This window comes from Panthera onca, chromosome C1, assembly GCF_046562875.1.
Source record: "Panthera onca isolate mPanOnc1 chromosome C1, mPanOnc1 haplotype 2, whole genome shotgun sequence".
NCBI classification, from domain to species: domain Eukaryota; kingdom Metazoa; phylum Chordata; class Mammalia; order Carnivora; family Felidae; genus Panthera; species Panthera onca.
The window spans coordinates 76,722,379-76,746,760 of NC_138346.1; the positions used below are offsets into that span (position 1 = coordinate 76,722,379).

At 34.6% G+C, this 24,382-nt stretch overlaps 1 protein-coding gene across 2 annotated transcripts in view; it reads right to left on the reverse strand.

Annotated features, from left to right (window-relative positions):
- Positions 1-2,966: 2,966 nt before the first annotated feature.
- Positions 2,967-24,382, reverse strand: part of KCNJ3 (potassium inwardly rectifying channel subfamily J member 3) — a 160,671-nt gene continuing 139,255 nt past the window's right edge. The window contains exon 3 of one of the 2 annotated variants that reach the window (XM_060626639.3): positions 2,967-6,338. In XM_060626639.3, the coding sequence (XP_060482622.1) occupies positions 5,752-6,338 (587 nt within the window). In that variant the 3' untranslated portion in view covers positions 2,967-5,751. The remainder of the gene's footprint in view (positions 6,339-24,382) is intronic. The other variant, XM_060626640.3, reaches the window with a different exon arrangement.

Genomic DNA, 24,382 nt, shown 5'->3' on the forward strand with positions numbered 1-24,382 from the left:
ATTTCTAGCATCCAAATAAGGAAAATGCTAGAAAGACAGAGGAAAATGGAGAGGAATAAAGATAGAAGTTAAGAAAATGTCCGTAAAATATGAATTTCCAGGTCGAAAGGGCACTGCAAAATGGACTAAAATGGGCTCATGCTTAGGCAGATAATCTTGGAATTTTAGAATACTGTGGAAGACGAGAATGTTCTAAAACCTTTAATCCTTTGTCTCATGCAAGGGATTGAAAGTCAGAATGGCATGAGACATCTTAATAGCAACATTGTGAACTAGGAAAAAAAAAGCAAACATCACTGAAATTCAGAAGGAAAGTAATCTCTACATTAGGCCAAACTATCACTATTAATTATGAGGAAAATATTAATTTATTGAAGATATCAAGATATCAAAAAGTTTACTGCCACATTTTCTTTCTCAGAAACTCCTAGAAAATGTGTTACATTAAAAAAAAAAAGAGTCAACCAAGAAAGATGAAAGCATGTGTTCCATGAAACAGGGAATGTGGCAAACAGAATCCTGCTGGATGCTGATAGAGGAGATCCAAAAACAAAAGCTATACAGGAGACTTAAAGAAATTTACCTAATTGAGCAGGTCAGAATGCTTCAGGAGAGATTTCCTTAAGAAGGTAAAATTGTTCAAATAGCAATGTGTTTGAGGAATTAATGGGAAAGTATTTGTAACTGGAAAAGACTCTGTGGCTGAATCATATATATATGTGTATACACACACACACACACACACAGACACGCACAAAGAAAAAAACAAGACAATTATTAAACCTATGGGGGAATATGGTATGAAGGGTGAGAAAAATTATCCAAACACATGGGCTCAATTGTGATAGCACTAACGAAAACACTAATTAATCTAATTAAAAATATGGTACTACAATATTGGAAATTTAGCAGAGGGTGGATGTGGTGGGTAGCAGGAGTTGAAATAGAACTAGATCTTTGTCTACTAGAGTATAAAAAGCAAATTGATTAATACCCCCCAATGGAAAATCAGGAAGAAGCATTAGAAGAATGGTTAGAGATTTGCATGTAAGTAACAACAGTATCACCCAGAGAGCAGGGACTACTCTTGTTTGTAGATTTCATTTAACTAAAAACTGGCTAAAGAGCCTTTCTGATAATCCGTTTCTTCAAGTATAAAATGAAGATAATCTTTACCATGTAGAATTATTGTAAAGACTCACATAATGTGTGCAAGTCACTGTGCAAGTGATGGACACGGGGAGCTGGGAAAAGACAAGCAGGGGCTAGAGGTGCCGTTTTTAGTCAGCAATTGGGAGCTAATTGGCCTTCCCGTATTTGCCCTTTGTAGCATCCATTGATCAGACACAGCCCAAATATTCTGAAACAGCCATGATTTCAAGGCAACTTCTCAGGTAAAAAAGGCAGAATTTAGAGAAAAAAAATTCTACTTACTGAATGATGAGGAGTATATTCTTTGAACCTCACTACGCCAGAAGCTTCAGGAACGTGGTTTTTTAACTTAATTCTATGAGGTGCCAGGGAATTGGACACATTACATATCACAGAACTTGTCTGATTCAAAATTAGGAGCATGTTTTTTTACAGAAACATTTTCAGGAAAAGTAGCTCAACACTTTTTAAAAAGGGGGATTTGATATTTAAACAAAATTAGGAAAACGACGTATTTGATTGCTTTACTTACTACGGCTTTGGAAGCACTGGCTCAGCGAAGGACAGGAGGGTCATGAAGATTCCTTACAAGAAATGCACGTCTGAAACAGTCTGCATTATTTTGTGCAAGTTCCATATTACTGAAGCATCTCACAAATAAAGAGCAAAAATAAAAGTAACCCTCAAGGAATGAGTTGTGATGGATTGAATCATTGTCTTTTAAGAGGTAAGAGGCTTATGATAAACAACCCAAGTCAAGGAATATGAGTAATTCACTGTTGGAAAGTGGAAAAAATGATGAACACACTGTAAAAATTAAACCCAATCATGTTTTGAAAGTTTAATATAGTTTTTATAAAACTGAACTTGCAGCATTGAATACATGAATTTATATTTTTGTAACCTAAATGACCTTGCACATTTAAGTAATTATTAATTGCATGCCAGAAAATGCAATTAGTTGGATTCTAACTTGAAGATGATGTACAATGTAATTTAAGCACAAATTCTGAAGTAGAGCCCACAGATGTGCTGTGCAGTCAAGCTGAACTCTCTGCATACTATGGAATTGTAGGAATTTTTCATAAATCGGACAGAGGATAGGCCACCTTCCCCATAATCTCACTCTTCCTCCAACAGAAATAATCCATTTTTGCCCCCATCCTGTCTAGACAAATGGGCTTTTTAGTACTGAGACAACTAAATACATTTCTTAGTATTTAAAGCCATATACGGATGAATTTAAAAGCACATAAGAATTTTTCAAAAATAACTAATGATAAAATATCCTTATTTTTAATTTGTATATATTTACAAAACTGTATTCACATATTGCTGAGAAGGATGAATATTTCAAATGAGGATAAGCATTATCAAAATAATTATATTTCTTTTATTCACATCATTTTGATAAATAGAATGAAATATTTTACCATGACAGGAGCTATACCATGAAAATCCCACAAAAGGGACTAATTTCCAGTTGTTAAGTAGAGTTATTCAGTTCAATGAATACATTACATTTTGTTTTCCAATAGTCACTACATTGGTGGGCTGACAATTATCCTGGCTTCAGTTGACTTTTATTCTCTTTGATTTGAGCTCTTATAACTTCCTGAAATGGAAATACCAGAGATTTATTTTTTATTCAGTCAATAAAATGCAGAACTTTTCACTGCTGAGAAAACATGTCATATACAGATTGAACAAATGTTACATGAAATCACTTGGATAATAAGTTCTCCAGGATGAAATAGAAGAAACGGAGATGATCTTTTTTGGAATGATCAGCATAAAAAAAAAATCAGCAAAAGGAGAAGAAAAAGCAATTTTTTATTTTTATCCAAATATATCAGACTTCGTAATTTAGTTAGTTTCAACAAAAATGGAGAGTCACCATATAATGTATCATCCAAATCAGGACACTCGAAGAGTGAAAGGGAGTGCTATTATTACTTACACAGATACAACAGGTATAAACTGGAACTCTCCCTGGTAAACTGGGACCTCGGATCAACTTCGCAATAGGGGCTAAACTGCAATTACATGCAGAAATCATACCTTTCCCATACATATGTGGAAAAGATAAAGAAATAGCATCACTAAGAAAAATTAATTCTGGCAACCATGGTTTTTTTCTCATCAATTGGATTTCTGTTGAAATATATCACTCCCTCCCTAAGCCGCTCACCTCTTCTAAGATAATCAATTCTTATGACACCCATTTTCCATCTTGTTATTCTGTTTTCCTTACCTTACACTGTTGTTTTGAGTATCTGAAATCATCTTATCTGTGCTCCCTCTGTCTCCACAGCCGCCCTCCCCCCACTCTCCTACCAATAGTCAGTGTTTAAATGGGCAGCAACCTCCCCTTAGAGCCAAATGTCCAGGAGTTAAAATGGCCTAGGACATAAAAGACATGCAAAAATTTTCTTGAATGAATGTGTGAAATACATTCAGAGAGTTCATTTTTTGGTCCATGTTTTCCTTGGTACCAAAGACAAATTAGAATGACTCTCCAAATTAAATTATGGCTCTATTTAGTTTTAAGTGTTTGGACTAAATGATCTATGGAGTTTCTTCCACTGATAATGAATATCTCATGCCCCCTAGACCCCCTTCTCTCTCTGCTAGTTCATTTCCTATACCTAGAGAATGGGATCAAGGGGTAGAACAACTAGCTCTATGCACAGTGGATGAATGCTCAAAGTTGATCATTTTGCCAGTAATAGTTCCCTGGGATTTGTTTGCACCTACAGAATTTGGTTGATACAGAGGTAGCCAGAAGGTATTATTGTAGTTAATGATAAAATTGTTGATGTAATAATTTTCCAGTGAGAAAATCATCACAGGATTGCTAAAAAAAAACCAGGAAATAATGGGAGCCCAAACCAGGCATTAAGGATTTAGATATTAATAAGGAGAAATAGCTAAATTCTGGACAGACTTACACTGCAATGCCCCCACCCCCCACCAAAAAAAAAAAAAAACAAACCAAACTATAGGAAAATCTATGACATTTTGATAAGGAGCACTTATAAATTTTCATAAAAATCTCTGCATTCCAAATCTTTATTTTGTAGGTGTTCTTCTGAGCAATAGTTTTTATTTCCACTGATGAGTAATAAATATCAGACCTTGGGGTTAGAAAAATAGTACTGTTAAAATTACTTTGGTAGGCCAGGCATCCAAGACACCAATAAAATCATTGTTTACCAAACAAACAAATAAACAAAAAAGCCCATATGGGTAAAATATCTTCAATTCATCTAATTAAAAATTCTCTCAGGTATATACATAACATTCTCCCTGAACCCAGTGACAGGCATGGGGTGGGATAGGTTCCCCAGGTGAGGAAAAAAGGTCTGTCCTGATACAATAAATGCCACAAACAAGAGAACAGCATTAAAAAAGAGACTCATTTAGACATACATATTTTAAGCATAGATATTTATCATCTGTTTCATTGTATTGTCGTATCTCTTCAAGAATAAATTATTGGTTTTTAAAATGACAGAACTTCCAGAAAAGGAGTGAAAATGTTACCAATTGCCTCAGTTTGAAACAGGGACCATTAATTATGTAGTTTCAAGCAGATTCTGATATATTCAGTATAAGTTGGCTACTAATGATTACAATGATTCAGCATTTGTTCAGAGCTCATATTTGTGTTAGATCATATACAAAACAGATTTCCAGACTTGAAGTAGTCCAGAAAAGGACCAATTCTCAAATTAAGCAATTTTCCCCTAGTGCTAGCAACTTTTAAAAATCCTAAGAAATTTTTAGCATATTGATGGTATGCTCTAAAATTTATAAGTTAAATATAATGGTTATATTTATGCAGGGCCATAAATAGCATAGACTTGTGTGACTCCCTCATATAAAGTACAATTGATAACCTCCCAGGACCTTAAACAGCAGAAAACATTAAATCAGATTTTAAAATGACAAATAATTTAAGGCTAAAATATTTGGTATTAATAATTAATGCCAGAAGCCTTCCTAGCCTAATAAAGTAAACATGCACAAGAACTACAACTTTGAACAAAACATCACAATTTTATCAGATATATATGTACGTATGTATGTGTGTGTGTGTGTGTGTGTGTGTGTGTATAGGTATATATATACACACACACACACACACACGTGTATATATATAGATATATATACACACACACATATATATAGTTTTATCGCCCTGAAAGCTATCCACTCATGTTTGGTTTAATACATATGTTAGAAATGTCGTGAAGAGTACCACCTCTTTAAATATATATATATATTTTTCCAGAATATACAATATAAATATACCATATATAAATCATGCCATAAAACTAAATGCAAAATTTGCACATTATTGCATGCTTGATGTGATAATACATGCCCGTTAATAAGAACTTTCTTATGGTGTCCTCCCTTTACACAACTTTTGCTTTCTGCACAGTGGCAATACTTGGGAAGAAAGGGTTCTCAAATATGCATATATGACTGGGGAAAAATGTACCTTTCAGATTCCTTCGAGGATTACCTCATCAGCCAAATATTGGACTATTACTAAATCAAACAATAAATAATGCCTACGGGGGTGTTTTGTTATGTGAATCTATCAGAGTTCATTTTTCTTAATTTGGCTGGGAGATTCCCTTCCATCCTGGCTGCTCCTCCCGCCATTTTTTGAAGCTTTGGTGGCAAATCAGCCACTGACTGGCTCATGGGATCAGACAACATCTTGGTGGTTTTAGATACCAGTTTTTCTTCTGAGTTGCCAGGGACTGAACTTATTCGTTGAAGTTTCATGGGCAAATCTCCCAAGCTGTAGGCTTTTTCTGAAGTTGTAGAACTCATCCTCAAGAGTTTTTTGGGAAAGTCTTCTCTTCCAGTAATTTTCTGCAGCTTAGACGGAAGCTTTGTAGTCATGTCGTCGAGTCCATCTAAGCATTCCACAGAATTGTGTCTTTCTTTGCTGTTAGTAATGGCTGGTGCTATCAAAGGGGACGACATAAGCAGCATTTCCTCCTGTTCTTTCACGCTATAAGGTGGCGTGGGGACTTCAAATGTTGCGTGAAACTGGGAGTAATCAACTTTAAAGAACCCTTCTTCTAAGGAAATCACGGGAAAAAAACGATGGCCCCAAAGAACTTCATCTTCAGTGTAAGATGTTCGAGCTTGACAAGTCATCCCTATGGGGCACAAAGAAAACCTGTGATAAGTTCTGCACAGTGCGTGGACATGCAACGTCAGTTTGACCGAAGGGATTCATTTTGCTTTCCTGTTTACGTTTGAACTCTTATCTAAATAAACCGACTAATGGAACACGTGAGAAGTTTCAATACATTAATAGCTTTGATACATACGCTTTCTTCCAATGAAAACCACAGGGCACTTTTACTGTACATGTTTGAGAGGCAACATATCAAGGCACAATTCATTGCTTTTTATCCATGAACCAAAAGTAATAATGGCATCAATATGTGAACATACGTATTGATAGAAGGGGAGAAACCACAAAATCATTTCTATCGCTCAAGAAGCCATGTGATATATGAAACAAACCCAACTTTGCATCCAAACTTTACCACTGTGTAAACTTATTAAGATACTTCACGGAGTATCACTTCCCTCTTCTGTAAAGGACGAAATCCCTGCATCACAGTACTGTTGTGAGCACGGTAAATAAAGCAACATGTACAAAAATGTAAAAGGTGTCATATAATGTCTTAATAAATGAGAGCAAAGAGAACTATCCCAAGTATTTGCCAAGTTAATAAAAGTTGAAAATATTTTTATCTTGGGTAATAAAAAGTCATCATGGTGGTCCTATTCTTCTGGACCTTTCAGGCCAGCATAAACTTTTGCTCAGGTCTTAGAAATCCACATGCTAACATCAGTAATCTGTGTCAATGTGATGTTTCAAATTTTATCCCTGCTATAGGAATCTCTAAAACCAGATGCAGAATATCAGGTATAAAATGTTGCTACTTACATATTATGTTAACTTGGATGTCATTGACATCATGCCACTCTTATTTACTCAACTGTGTTGTCTTCGTAAATCAGATATTTAGAGCGGGTTACTATTAAATCAGTCAACCTCAGATATTCATTGGAAGTGTGAAGACTGAGAAGTCCATGAATACATTTAAAACATGTTATCAAACTTCAGTCTTATTTCAGTCAGAAGACAGAACTTTTTGTAACTTGCAAAATTCACTACCTTCTTTCACCTTTACTATCAGACTTCTATTTGAGGCTAGTAAAGTGTAAAATTTAAAAAATGCATTTCTGTAATAATTAAGAATAATTTAAACAAATAATGACAGCCTTTCTGCTTACATTTTTCTTCTCTCTCTGTCACTTTATAAATAATTTCTATTGGGGTTAAGCCTGGAGTAATTTGGATAAAGGGATATTCTGTCTTTTCTCTTGATTAGCGATCATACATACAATACTGAGAAAAAGGATAAGTACATAATTGAAAAGCCATATTGAAGATAATTTCTTCCTGGAATCTTTACAAAATCTTGCCTTATAACTATGGTCAGCTATGTATGACCAAAGAAGCAGCTGTTACACTTATATACCATCCTTTTCCAGATGCTTCTTAAAGAAACAAATGCAGAAAATAAATACCTATCATATCTCAGGCACTGTGTTAGGTGCACTCTGTTTATTATTTCTAATCTTTAAGATCATCCTAATAAGAAATATTCTTGGGGCACTGGGGTGGCTCAGTTGGTTAAGCATCTGACTTCGGCTCAGGTCATGATCTCATGGTTCATGAGTTCAAGCCCTGCATCAGGCTCACTGCTGTCAGCACAAAGCCCGCTCTAGATCCTCTGTCCCCGCCCCCCCCCCCAAAACCTCTGCTCCTCTCCTGCTCAGGCCATGCTCTCTCTCTCTCTCTCTCCCCAAATAAACATTTTTTTAAAAAAGAAAATATTCTTATGTCCATTTTAAAGATAAGAAATATAGCACTCAGAAATAGATCTTGACCTTCCTTGGGCACAGATCTAGGAAGCTATAGAGAAAGCACAGTATTATTCTAATTTCTGGGGGGGTTGATATTGTTCTTTTTACTCTGCCATCGTGTCACTAATATTTTAGTTAGGAAACCGACTCTAAACAATCTATCAAACTGTCATGGTGAAAATCAAACTGGCCAAATACCAGTCTTCATAATCAACATTTTATCAGGAATAGCCCTCAGAAACATTTATACATGGAGATAACAAAATCAGTTTAAAGAGTAATTTGTAAGTACTATAGACATACACACAGTAGCATTCTGTATCTTCAATTTCTAGCCTGTATTTCATGAAAAAAACTTACAGATGATCATTCAGAAAAGATTAAAAAATGTATTTCCTGATATATTTACTTGACTTTATTTTGAATAGTTTAAAGATCATGAAAAATTATAATATACAACAACTATCCATGTTCCTATCCATTAAGATATGAAAAATAAAATAAATAAGTACCCTGTATTTGTTTTAAAAAAGTACCTTTAAGTTTCTCTCCCAAAGCAGTCACTCTCATAATTTATGTATCTTTCCAGCCCAGGATATTAATATAAATTTAAGAAAAAAAATCAGAGGGCTCTTGGTGGCTCAGTCAGTTGAGCATCTGACTCTTGGTTTTGGCTCAGATCATGATCCCAGGGTCATGGGATTGACTCCCATGTCAGGATCCATGCTGAGTGTGGAGCTTAAGATTCTCTCTCACCCTCTGCCCCTTTTCCCTGCTCATGTGCTCTCATTCTCTCAAAAGAAAATAAAGGAAAAAAATCATAAATATATATTTACTGTTAAGTGACAGTACTTCCTTCACAGCCCCATTTTAACTTTTAAAAATTATGCCACTGAAAATTGATGGTGGGTAGAATTATCTGAAGTAAGGGCATATAGTAAATATAACTCAGTGTAACATAGGTTTGTAGGTTTGTCCTCTGGTCATTACAAATGGATGTATATATTAAGAGTTGAAGTAAATTCAGACATAAACTTTGTTCAGTTACTTGTAACAACAAAAGAGTAAACACTGAAACAAAATCCAGTTACTATCACCATCTTAGTTCATTCCATTTTAGTGACATTTTTTACATTAGGAAAGGAAAGGAAATGAAACAAAAAAATCAACATTCTGTCCCATTATTTATCTTTATAATATACCACATTGCTGATCTGCAATGCTTACTTATCCTGAGCTGTTTCCTGGGTAGTTATCAGCAGTCAATGAAAAAACGTAAAAAAAAAAAAAAAAAAAAAAAAAAAAAAATTAAATGGTGGGGAAACATGGAAGAAATAAAATCTTATGGAATTTTCACTTTGGGGAAACAGGATATTGAATACTAATAAGGTGCTGAAGGTACAGTGACATCTACAATGTAAACAGGTATTTCAAGCATCTGTTCACATAAAGATACCTGTAAGCATTGTTACTCAAATGCCAGTGGAGGATTTTGACAGAAAAGTAGGGTGGGGAGATTTATTTCTACTATGTGAAATTAAACTAATTTCTTTTCAGAGTGAACTCATTGTTGTTGGATATGAATTATGAATTTGGCTGTCAATTCAATGTTACTTGGATATCATTTACCTCATGCCACTAAGTAGCATGTGAAAAATACCTGAAACTCTCTGAGATTCAGTTCTCCCTTCTACAAAGCAGAGAAGCATCATCATCTCATAAAGCTATTGAGAGCTTTGGACAAGTGCACAGAACAGCGCTTGCTATTTAAGGCAAAGCTTAATAATGACTGCTGGGTTTACTGCTCTATAGTAATAATCATTTCCATTTCCCGTTCTTCCTGAAAATTAGTGTTAATGCATTAACGTAAGTGGGGAATTTTGACATATCACTAATTTGCCCCACATCAGCAGTATGGGAAATTAAATTTACAGATAGCTAGATATCAGATAGCAATTCTCTTTTTGGAAAAATGATCCATTAAACATTCAAAATGTTCTAAAATCTAGAAAAAGATACACTGCTCATATTTCCAAATATTAGAGTTTCTTAGTTTCCATCCGTGTATCTCCAATAGCTTAGGAGACTGAGTGTAGAAGCTTGGGGTGGATTATTAAAAAGGCCTGCAGCAAGGTGACTAAAACCATGACAATACTTTGGTAATTATACCAACGACATTTGCATTTGACTCATGTTTGTTCCTCTGCTCCTTCTTTTACAGTTTCATTAGATGTAGGTACACAGATGCATACATTTCCAATTCAACAGCATTACATTGTTTAATTTTTTTTTCTTTTTTAGTTTTTTATTTAAATTCTAGTTAGTTAACATAGAGTATAATATTGGATTCAGTAGAATTTTGTGATTCATCGCTTACATACAACACCCAGTGCTCAACGCAGATGCCCTCCTTAATGTCTATCACCCATTTAACCTATCCCCACCCATGTCCCCTCCAGTAACTCTCGGTTTTTTCTCTACAGTGAAGAGTCTGTTTTTGGGTTTGCCTGTCTCTTTTTCTCATGTTTATTGGTTTCGTTTCTTAAATTTCAGATATGAGTGAAATCATATGGTGTCTTTCTCCAGCTGATTTATTTTGCTTAGCACAATATACTCGGGTTCCATCCACATCATTGCAAATGGAACGATTTCATTCTTTTTGATGGCTGAGTAATATCCCATTGTATATATATATAGCACATCTTCTTTATCCATTCCTCAATTGATAAACATTTGGGCTCTTTCCATAATTTGGCTATTGTTGATAGTGCTGCTATAAACATCAAGGTGCATGTATCTCTTTCAATCAGTATTTTTGTATCTAACATCAGTTTTTTAATCTGGTTTAAACTTACAATATTAATATCCAGTCAACATATGAATAATGATATTAAAGTATTAGAAGGTGGAAAACAGAAAAATGTCTATGATGGTCAATCTGCAGTTTAGACAATGTTCTAAGGTAACGCAACTGACAGACTTCTTTTTACACGTTAACCCAAAATGGTGTTGAAAAAGCAAAACACAGATTTCAGCTGAAAAGATTTAAAGTAAAGATAATATGTTTCCTAAGAACATGTGTGTATCATAGTATTCTTCCTTGTAGAATACTTTATCTTATGTTTCTTACTCTAGGTCATTTTTTCAAGTCATTTAAAAATAACCCATGCTTAGATTCATAATTGGAAATGCTGTTTGAATCAAAATAAATGCAGGTGAATGGCATTATTCACAGGGTACTATATGATTGCAACTCTTAACTGGCATTGCGACAGTTTGCGTATTTTAACCAGATTCCAAGCTTGAACAAATGTGATGAAAATCAACACGAGCTCATCTCTGTGGAAACTGGTAAAGCAACAGATGCTGCTACTGGAAATAGCTGGGACTTTTGATCCTTAGATGAAAAACATTTTGTGAAAAGGGGATTTATTTCCTGCACTAATTCTTAGATGAAAAAGCTATAGATTGCTTTTTAATTTATTCCAGCACTGTGTTGATCTAAAATGATTGAGGCGATGCAGTCTAACCTTTTTACTTTTGACTTGTCCCCTTCCTGATTCTACCTTTAAGTTCCTCTTTAAGTGAATTGAACACTTATTCAAATAACAAGTCTGAGAGCTTTTTAAAGTGAAAATTGGCAAGGGAGTTGCTATTTGATAAGTCCTTAATTAAACTTTCAGAATACCTCTAACTCAGCGATTCTTTGTTGTTTCTGCTGGTTAGAAATGGTCCCCTACATAAGGTGTGTGTGAGATGGTTAAACACAATATAACCAGGCCAAGGGGAATGTCTGGATGTTGTGACACGGAAAATGTCAAATAATCAATAACTTGTGCACAGCAGAGGCTTTATCTAAACCTTAATATGGAATCTGCTGAGAGACAGAGAGAGAGAGAGAGAGAATTCTCTTATAATAGTGGCTATCTTTTATGTGTGCACTATACAAAAGGGAAAACTGGAGAAAAATCTCCTTTAATTAAGCTATGTAATAATAATAGGTAATAATAGTAAGATTGCTCTAAGAACTTATGTGTGCCAACCATCTCTCTAAGCACATTGTACATGCTATCTTGACTCTTCTCAGCTCTGATGATGTACTTGAATCCCTGATCCATTACTAATTAATGTGTGAACTTGAAAACAACCATTAAATCTCTTTACTCCTCAGTCTCGTCATCTGTAAATTAAGGCCCGCTCTCTTGATTTTACATAGGATAAACTGAGAGGATTAAATGAAATTATGTAATGTATATATAAGTTGCATGTACAATAAATATTGCTCATTTTCTTCTAGAAGAGTCCCTAAATACAGGACATCTGACTACTCTACAAGTCTCATTTATATACATACATCCACAACTGAAAATTTTAGCCAAATAATATATTGTTTTTATTCATTAAATTTGTCATTTTTGGTTTTTTCCCCCCAAATTGGCAGTGGTTTTTACAACTTAGCATGTATAGCATGTGCTGTATCACATGTAATTTCCTAGACTGCCCTATATTATTGCTCTGAATATTACTGAATAGTGTGTAGCTGTTGCTTCACTTAAGTACTCCCCAAATTTCACCCATCCTCCAAGATACAATAACTATAAGGCACACTTGTCATTCTCTGCCTGTTCTCTGTTGTGTTGTACTGAGCTGAACCCAAGTTTACACTCTAAACTTTCTGAGGCAGTATATGATGTTAGGGTTTTGTTATTTGTTTTTTGTTTTTTTTTTTATCTTGTTTATAAAACAAAGACACTCTGTCCACCACTGTTCAATAACACTAAGGTTATGGCATCAGGCTCCTCTGGGATATAGGTTGCAAAGCTATTAAGAATATATAAATTGCTTCCAGAAACTGCAGTTTTCAAATAGATGGAATCCCTTTAAAGCTCAACATATTCTGCTCAGACACTTTAGAGAAGAGTAGAAGTTTCTGGCATGCATTCAACCCAATATTATCCTCTATTATTTACAAGCACTTGGCCTTACAATGTGTTCTCAGACATCACTTTGCTATTATCGCTTGAGCTAGGTCAAAAAATCTTAAGAAGATTAAAAGACAAAAACAAGAAGAAAAACCCAAGTACATTTGTTAGAAAATAAAGTGTCAATAAGAAATTTAGTAGTTTCGAATTTAATAGTTTAGGTTTCTTACTTTCCAGAAGAACAAAAGAAAGGAAGATAGATTTTTAACCAACAACAAAGATGGGTAGATTTGCAAACAGGAATGCAAGTGCAGGTGTAAAGGGTCAATGACACATAGAAACTATGACAGATAATTCATGGTCATACTGTTAAAAACATATTTAAGAGGATTGGGGTAATATTAATAGCCAAAGAACACGGGCTTTGAATTTGAGGTTGCTGTGTTTTAACCACACAGTATTAGTAAGATCTTAGGCATATTATTGAAATTATCTAAACCTTAATTGCTATAAAATATGGATAGTTATAAGGGATAAAAATATATAATTTATTAGGTTATTATAATTGAAAATGATATAATCAATTTAATGGGTCTCCCATATTACCTGGTAATAATCATTAGCTATTATCAATCATCATTATTATTGGGGTTTTAATTAGTTAAAACGTCACTTTAGATATATTTCAATTCTTTAGTGATCACCCATTTCTCAGAATCAACTCAAAGCAAATGAAATAATTTTTGCCTTGTTAGTTTCTATTAATTTGTTGTAGACCATGTTGTCTATACTTATCTGCAATAAGAAGAAAGGCCTATTAGTACACACAATATAAATGGAGTCAAGTCTGTGTCTGTCAATGTGGTCTACTCTGCACAAATATGCCTAACTTTATGGTAGCAAATACTTCCCTTGTAGAAATACAAGTAACTTCTCTGCTGTGTTGACAGGGGACTACCTTCTGCTTTCCACTATCACTTCACACAGAAGCATTACAGAATTTGACCAGTACGCTTTCAACTGATTATCATTCCCTTAACCTAAGAGAGGAAATGTTCCGTTCTTACAGCATCTCTTTCTCTTTATGGTACCTATTAAAACATGTTTCTTTGCCCTGACAATTATAGGGTCAGAACCAAACCTATCCATTCTATAGTTTTCTCTTGTTAAAATATGATTTTAGCTTCTAAAACACCTTCAAGACCTAAATAAAATGGAACCAAATTATTGTTGGAAAATACTCCATAAGACTGACATCAGAAAAGATGTTTTTCAAAGGGAAAATGTAATATTTTCTTGCTTAAACAGAACATTTTTCAGATAATGCTGGAATTTGATTATTTTGAAGAACATTATCTCTAATCATAGGCAAGAAAACTTTTTAAAATATTGTCTGAAGCAACAAACAGATCAGCTTTTTAAAAATGTTGCACATGAATTACAACAATTAAATGTTTAGATTATTTCCTGTTTTTAAAAGATATTCCTAGAATTTTGCTTTAAAATGGCGTTTATAACCACTTTATATGGTGTTATGGGCTGAATGTTTGTGTCATCTTAAAATATAGGCTGAAATTCTCACCTTTAACGTGATAGTATTAGGAGGCAAGGCCTAGTAGCTTTTAAATTATGTGATATGTAAACAAAATGAATAAATACAATTTAAAGAAAAATAAAGAATAAACCCCAAACTTACCAGCATGTCTTCCTAGTTCCTTCAAAATCTAGCCCTCAATGTCCATTTTAGTTTTAACTCTTTAAAAACTCTCAACAATAACTACAACACATAGTAGACAATATATGCTGGATCCCAAGTTTTCTGAGTATTATAATTCTCTTCACCATACTATTCGTTTTCTCATAGGACAGATAACAATACTGAGGTATCGGGAGGGGAAGTAGCTTGTCCAATGTCACATGACAGGATATGGTTGTAGTGGAGATATAATGTCAAGCCCTCCAATTCCACAGTCAGCCTTTTTAACCTCTATGCTATTCTGCTCCAATTTTTTTGAATGGATGACTTTCTCATTAATAATTACTGTTTTCCATGCATATTACTTGGTCCATGGCTGTTTCAACTGCTTGAAATATCCTCTTTCATCTCTCTACCTCTTCACATAATTCCTCATATTCAAGGCTTGAATTAAATGCCACTAAATGTATGAAATCTTTCCTAATTTTTCTCTTCTAATGTATTGTCTTTGAAATATACACACAAGCGCACGTGCACAGGCACATACACCCACGTTTCTCAACCACCAGGTACTATAAATATCTCAATGACATACATCATCAACTTCAACCAGTAATAATACTTAACATTTATTAATTGATCAAACATTTCCTTTCTGCCAGGTACTCTTCAACATGCTGAATTACAAGGTGTTATGGCAATGGAATGAAGGATAAACTCACTCAACCTCTATGTTTAAACCTAGTCTTTAAAAATGAGTAGTAGTTTGCTACACAGTCCCTGTCTATCACATAAGACAAATTCTGGGGTGAGTAAAGAGCAGATGCAAAGACACAACCAGTTGCACCTGAATTTAAGATACAGTTCCTTTTTGTCCATTAATGAAGTTACAGATATGGATTAGATTAGAATCAGCTTCTTGTTTAATTAAAAAAATATTTAATGTTCTTCATTTATTTTTGAGAGAGAGAGAGAGAGAGAGAGAGAGAGAGAGAGAGATCATGAGTGGGGGAGGGGCAGAGAGAGAGGGAGTCACAGAATCCGAAGCACACTCCAGGCTCTGAGCTGTCAGCACAGAACCTGACACAAAGCTCAAACCCATGAACTTGATCATGACTTGAGCAGAAGTTGGATGCTCAACCGACTGAGCTACTCAGACGCCCCAATTAGAATAAGCTTCTTAAGGGAGCTCTTATCCACCTTGGCATCTCTAGTATCCAACACTGTGCCAGATATTAGATGCTCAACGCATTCTTTGGGAGAGGTAGTAGGAGGAGTGGAGGAACAAGAAGAATAGGAAGGTCAAAAATGTCAGTGCTAGAGAAGACAACTTTGTTTTGTTTTTAAAATTTTGTTTATTCTGAGGGAGAGAGAGAGAGCACAAACTGGGGAGGGGCAGAGAGAGAGGATCCCAAGCAGGCTCCGTGCTGTCAGCACAGAGCCTATGTGGGGCTCCATCCCATGAATCATGATATCATGACCTGAGCCGAGATCAAGAGTCAGACACTTAACCGCCTGAGCCACTCAGGTGCTCCAGGAAGTCAATTTTTTTATGATACAGCATTCCCACACTGGTCAGTAATCTACTAGATTGCCCGATCTACTAGAAGGGGTCACCAGCAAAAATGCAAGGGATATAATTATACTAAGACCTTTTTACTTTGGTTAGTAAGGTGGGACAGGAGAGTATATAAAAATAAATTATATATAATCACCATATAAAATACATCAAAATCTTGGATGGTGAGTAACTTTGTTCTGCGGGTGTTCCATAAGAAAGACAAACAAACATTTCTAATTTTAACTTGATAAGCGAGCAATGTCTTACAATACGAGCAGTACCTGACACAAATGTCACATCACAACTGAGCCAATGGTTCCAAAATTTGCTTTGATATACAAGTGCTTTGGATTACAACCATGTTTCTGGAACGAATTATGCTCACAAACCAAGGTATGAATGATTCTTGCACAAAGAAGATACACTTGCTCATAAATCAAATTCAATGATCTGGTTATCCAGTTAGGTTTTTCCTTATGCTTTTGTGAAAATATACACTAATAGATGTAGGTCTAGATACATTTTCTAGAGAGGTTATATTTTATTTGCATTTAACCATTAAGCCACATTAAATTAACTGGTATTTTGATATACTTGAGTATTTGACCTCTAGTTAAATCTAAGCTTTTGGTGAAATTTCTATCCCTCATGTAACTATAACTGATCACTGTATAAAATGCAGCATTATCCATTTATACCTGACAATCTAAAACTTGTTTTCTCCCTGAGTCATGAGGCTTACTTTTTGTATAGGCTATTACTTCTTTTTCAATATCAAACTATAGCTATTTTTTAACATCTTCTTTGGCAGAAATTCAAATTCTTTTTGTTTGCCTGCAGGCTTAGAACAGAGCCTGGATAAACATTTGCAATTCAGCAGTTATTACGGTTCCATGCTTTGCAGTGAAAAATCAGAGAATTTCCCTTCCAATTTTTGTTCTTAAGTTATTTATAGAACCTAAATGAAAAATAAAATATCTGTAATTTTATGGAAATTATTATTGTTTTCCATTCTAGATGTGAAAATGCCACTTCACAGTAATCATTACAAATATATGATATTTTAGCTCATGTATTTTAAGAGAAAAATGAATGATTGGTTTGGGCATGTACATACAAGTCTTAATAAATAATTTAAATTTCTGACATGACAAAACAGGTGTTTAACCATGAAAGTACTAACGTTTCCCTATCAACATCACTAATAATCAAGGAAATGCAAATTAAAAGTATAATTTTTATTATATGAGTAGTACTACCCCATACGTGTCAGAACAGCTAAAATCAAAACCACCAGAAACAACAAGTGTTGGCAAGGATGTAGACATAAAGGAACTCTAGTGCATGGTTGCAAACTGGTAGAGCCACTATAGAAAATAGTAAGGAGGTTCTTCAAAAAATCAAAAATAGAATTACCATATAATCCAGTAATTGCACTGCTGGGTATTTACCCAGAGAATACAAAAAAAATAATAATAATTTGGAAAGAAATACACACTCCTATGTTTATTGCAGCATTATTTACAATAGCCAAAGTATGGAAGCAATACAAGTGCCCACTGATAGATGGATGAATAAAAAAGTGGCATATATATTATCAAATGGAATATTACTCAGTCATAAAAAATAATGAAATCTTGCCATCTCCAACAGTGTGGGTGGATCTACAGGGTACAATCCTAAGTGAAATAAGCCAGTCAGATAAAGACAAATACCACATGATTTCACTCCCGTAGAATTTAAGAAACAAAACAAATGAACAAAGAAAAAAGAAGACAAACGAAACCCAGACTCTTATATACAGAGAACAAACTGGTGGTTATAAGAGGGGAGATGGATGGGGGATGGCTAAAAAAAATGAAGGGGATCAAGAGTACATCTATTGGATGAGCACAGAGCAATGTATATAATTCCTGAATCATGGTAATGTATACCTGAAACTAACATAACACTGCACATTAATTATACTGGAATTAATTTTTAATCCACTTGGAATTAAAAAAAAAGTTTCCCTAGACCACGCAGTTTCTCACCTTTAGACAGTATTTTAATTTGCTTTAATTAAAAAAAAGAAAACCGCTTAAAAAAAAAGCTACAATATAAAAATCCTGCGGCAAATAGGGTAAGAGATGTAAACAGAAACTTCCTAATGATTGACATTTTCAAAAAGGAAATGATAATTGAACTCTCTAAAGTTTATCTTAAAATGTATCTCAACTCCCAAGACAGCTTAGATTTTCTCCCAGGTGTTAAAGTGAAAAACGATCTGTCTATAAGCAATCTGTTAAGATAGAGTCAGGGTATACAGACAAAATTCTTATTTGACCTGGTGATCTTTGGGGGAGATTTTATCATATATATATATATGTATATGTATACACATATATACATACACATACATATACATATATACATATACATACATATACATATATATCTCATTTATATATATAATTATTTACATCATATAAATAATGCTAAGAAAAATATATATAGTAATGTCTAATATTCAAAGGCTTATTGATATTACAAACACTATGGCCAAGATCTAAACAAGAAAGAAAGAGAGAAAGAAGAAAAGGCAAGTTAATCCACTTGGAATACTGAAAATCAAGCTCTCTGGCCAGATGCGCACATAGGAATCATGAGATAGAGTTAATAATTGGTAAAGAAGACGCTTTCATTTGTGGCCATACATACCCAAAGGTATCAGTTTTCATGGTATTCATAATCAGAAACTGTATTCCTATCATTTTTAATAACAATTTTAATAGACTTTGAATTAGTGATGTTTATTCTCAGACATATCACTTTTTCACAACAAATAAAAAGAATTAAGAAATAATCTTAATCGTGCAGTTGCATTCTCTGCCTAATAAACATTTCAGAAGTTAACAAGGTAATAACTTCAGTGATTGACCTGAAAAATACATGAACTGTGCTATGATTAAATATATATTATATTATATTATATTATATTATATTATATTATATTATATTATATATATTAATCATATGATTAAATATACATTTAATCATATATGTATATATATATTTAATCATATATATGTGTATATATATATATGATTTAATTTCAGATATGAGACAGAGAAGTACCCAACTTACTTCTGAGATTGTTTCATTTATTAATTAAAAAATTCCATAGGAGGGGCGCCTGGGTGGCGCAGTCGGTTAAGCGTCCGACTTCAGCCAGGTCACGATCTCGCGGTCTGTGAGTTCGAGCCCCGCGTCAGGCTCTGGGCTGATGGCTCGGAGCCTGGAGCCTGTTTCCGATTCTGTGTCGCCCTCTCTCTCTGCCCCTCCCCCGTTCATGCTCTGTCTCTCTCTGTCCCAAAAATAAATAAAAAACGTTGAAAAAATTCCATAGGAAAAAAATGGAAAAAAAAATTGTCTGTACTTAAGGGATGAGTCAAGAAAGAAATATTTAAAACCAAATGAAAAGGAAAAAAATTGAGAAACTGATTTTTTTATGAAAAAAGGAAGCTGATTGATGGGGTGGAGTGGGGAGAATGTTGTTTCAGACATGTTATTATGAAGCAATGTAGATAATTCATAAGAATATCATCTAATACTTAATGGACCTATATTCTAGGGTCTATGTTAAAATATCTAAGTGAATTAGTTTATTCTCAAAATCCCTATGGAGTAGTTACCATCTTCTTTTTCAGATGATTAACCTGTCCCTAAAAAATGGGGAAAAGGTATGAACAGACCCTTCATCAAAGAAGATATACAGGTGGTGACTGATCACATGAAAAGATGCTCCATATTACATGTCATTATATATTTGAAAATTCAAATAATAATGAGATACCACTAGATATCTATTAAAAATGGCCAAAACAGGGAACACCAAAACCAGCAAATGCTGGTGAGGGTGCAGAAAAACAGGACTGCTCACTCATTGCTGCTGGGAATGCAAAATAATACAGCCACTCTGGAAGACGGTTTGGCCGTTTCTTACAAAACTAAATATATTCTTACCATACGATTCAGCAATTGGGCTCTTTGGTATTTACCCAAATGAGCTGAAAATTTATGTCCACACAAAAATCTGCACACAAATGTTTATGCAACTTTATTCATATTTGCCAAAAGTGGAAGCAACCAAAATGTCCTTTAATTGGTGAATGAATAAACAAACTGCTATATATGTATAAATGGAATATTATTCAATGATTTTAAAAAGTGGGCTATTAAGCCATGAAAAACACAAGTAACCATAAATGCATACTACTAAGTGAAAGAAGACAATCTGAAACACTACATACTGTATGATTCCAATTACATAACATTCTGGAAAATCCAACTATGCAGACAGTAAAAAGATCAGTGATTACCAGGATTTGGGGATGAACAGGTGCCAGATTGAGGATTTTTAAGGCAGTGAAAATACTCTATATGATAACTGTAATAGTAGATACATGTCATTATGCATTTGTCAAAACTTAGAACGTACAACACAAAGTGTGAACCCCGATGTAAACCATGGACTTAGATTGATAATGATGTGTCGATGTCTGATCATTGATTCTAACAAACGTACCACACTGGGGCACCATGTTAATGGTGAGTGAGGCTGGCAGCGGCTGGGCTGCAGGGCTGGGGGATGTATGGGAACTCTGTACTTGCTGCAGGATGTTACTGTGAGCCTAAAACTTTTCTAAAACATCAAGTCTACTGATAATAAGTAAATTAAAACAAAAAAGCCAGTACCTAAGAGGTTAAGTAACTTGCTCATGGCCTTCTGGCTTGTAAGAAATGGAGCCAGGTTCCTTCTGTTCTTGGAGTTAACTATTCTGCATCTCAAGAGCCCTCATCTACACTCATGCTACATTTCAACCATTTCGCTATGCCATAAAGGTGGATCTCTATACCATGATGCATATGGTGGGAAAAAAAAAAGAAAGACTACTAATGTATAAATTTGCCACCAAATCTTTTTCTCCAACAGGTTCTAAATTTTGATTATTATAATTTATGAAGTCATAAATAAAGAGGTTTTAACAACGTTTAAAATTTACTTAAAAAAATTGCTTTTGTGGTTGAAATGAGAAGTCACACAAACATCCTGTTTTGTTGTTTGCAAATTTCCATATTCCAAACACCCTGCTCACTGCATTAGAAAGTATCTAACCTATTCATATACATATAAGCAGGCGCATCTATTTTGCTGTACCTATATTTTATCTCCACAAAATGAATGGAGGCAAGAAATAGGTCTGTTTTGTACGAAGTCTAAGCTAATTTCCAAAACCCACACCTAATGTCAAAGTTTCCAGGGGTGCCTGAGTGGCTCAGCTGGTTAGTGTCATGGCTCAGGTCGTGATCTTATGATTCTTGAGATGGAGCCCCAAGTTTGGCTCTGTCCTGACAGTGTGGAGCCTGCTTGGGATTCTCTCTCCCTCTCTCTGTCCCTCTGATGCTCGAGTGCTCCCACTCTCTCTCCCTCCCTCTCTCCAAGCAAACAAACATAAACACCTTTAATGTAAACGTTTCCAGAAAGATAAAATTACATAATTATTCTTTCAAAATATAAAGATTTCCCATTGTAATTTGAAACCATCATTACTGCTTATATGGTCTATGAGGGCTCCATTCTGTCTGATGCTGACAGCTCCAAGTTATTTTTTAGGCTGTTACCACGCTGTCTTAAATCCACTTCTTGCCTCAAGTAATGTATACGGTTTGCTTAATCTTTCTTGAGACATCAATTCTTTTAAGTGCATATAAGATCTAATAAATTGTGGAAGAAGTAGAACTCACTCTAAAGGACTATCATGTAAGATCCAAGTCTAGCACTGTTGGTAAAATATGGTAGGATCTTAATGGGGAAATGTTACTATCACCATAAAAGAAAGGGAAAAGTACACAGACTACATTTCAAGAGAAACACATTAAACATTCAAAAGTTCAAATGGCTAGAGGTGGGCTTAACATGATACTTACAAAGCTTACATTTCAGGGACTTTCACTAGCACAGGTCCTTTCCATTTTCATAAATTTGATGTCAGAGTTTTGTATTCTTTTTATCTTAAAGAGAACCCCCCAAATTATGGAAGCACCCACCACTAGATAGATTTGCACCTGCAAAGTGCTGTAACATGTAATCAAAGTGAGGCTCGATGACTTAGACTGCATGCATCCTTAGAAAGATTTGCCAATCTTGGTGATATTGTTTTATAATTCATCTGTCCTTAATATTTGTTAACTTTGGAAGGAAAGTACACATTCTGCATACCTTTTATAGGATTCCCTATTTCACCTCAAGTGTGTCCTCACATCTCATCCATACAAATTGTTCACTGAACGCTGTTCTTAACCTGACTTCATGCTCCCCAACCCCACAGCTGTGCAAGAACCAGCCTTCTACAGCATCTGGCAGACATCCTGACTATGGACTCTTCCTCATAATTTCCATTCCTGTCTTTTGTGGTGGACTTAATAAATGTTGACTAGGATTACTATTACTATTATTAATATTTTAATATCTACTTTCCGAGACCAAGATCTTATTATGCAACACTATTTTTACAGTGAAAGGTTAAACTTTTCTATTTCCTTGGCATGCTGACAAACCTCTATTGGGTAAGGAGTATTTGGTGTCGTATACTGAGGGGAAATTGTACTTATCACCTGAAAATAATGCATCAGTCCACTCGCTGAGGGGTAATTGATGTGTTTTATCAAAGGCTGTGGCACAGCCTGCTAGTGTTTGGCAGAAATCATCTCGACTGCTCTATGGAGAAAATATCTGATCAGGGCAAGACTGAAGCAGCCAGACCAGTTGGGAAGCCCTGGTAAGGGACGATGGCCAAACAAATGACTGTGGAGAAAGATCTAAAAGATACTTCAGAGGCAAATCGAACAAGACTTGACAACTGATTGGATGTAGGAGGTTACAAAGACTGGTGACCAACAACTTCATATTGTTAGCATGATGAAAATGGACATGCCATGAAACTCTACTCGGACACATAAGAAAGAGAAGCTAAAAATAGTAAATCAAATCATACCCTTTTATTTTCTGAACTTTCTGATTAAATTTGTCTGACAGTTTTGTACCGTCATGCCTGCCAACTTATAGTCCTAGCAGCCAGTAGCATGAGAAAAATAACCATTTTCGTCTAATCATGTGCCATTAAACTAAGAACAATTACTTCCAACTAAACTGTCTCTCCATTCTGCTAGGCTCAAAGGATATGTTATGACCGAAATGTCACCTCAGATCTCCAGTTTCTATATCTGGCATTAATTTCATTAATTACAGCTTCATTGTTTTACTCCTGATCTGCTGACAGAGCACTGGCTGGGTCTCAGCCAACTAATCAGATTAAATACATTGTGTTTGAAATACACGATGTGCATCTTAATGAAATGGTTTTTCCTAGGCTCCTTTCTAAATAGATAGGTATCTATAATCTTACAGTGATTTGGTGATGTTAAAAAAAATGTTTTTAACGGAAGCCTTTAACTTTCTTATAATCAACAGAAATCTGTCGGAGTAGAGCCATAACTCACTACTTCTTTTCCAGGAATATAAGAGCAAAATAGGCAAAGAAAATGTACTTTATTAACAGCTTTGATGAAATAAAGAATTATGTCTGTTGTAAATTGAATAACCTTATTGCCTGAATAGTGCAATTAAAGAAACACATAGTAATTTGAATTAGAGAGGCCTTGGGAGACATAATCTAAAACACTAACTTGTATCAAAGAAAGAAAGTGAGGTACAAAAGAGTAGCCACCTTTACCTATTTTCATTTATTATAGCACAATTTGGCTTGAAGATGTCAACACTAGAAAGGGAAATGAGAACATGGACTCAATGACCAAATAATTTCAACACAATCTAAATCCTTCCTTTAAAATGAAAAAAAAAAAAACCAAAAAAAACCAACTTGTTATTTTGCCTAAATTACCCAGATTAATTCTGTGTATAGGTTCAGTCACATTCTTGAGGTGCTCCTTATTTTAATTAACAGCTCTAGTTGCTATTAGAACATATGAAGGGAGCAACCATCTGTCTCTTTCTCTACTGTCATTTTCAAATAA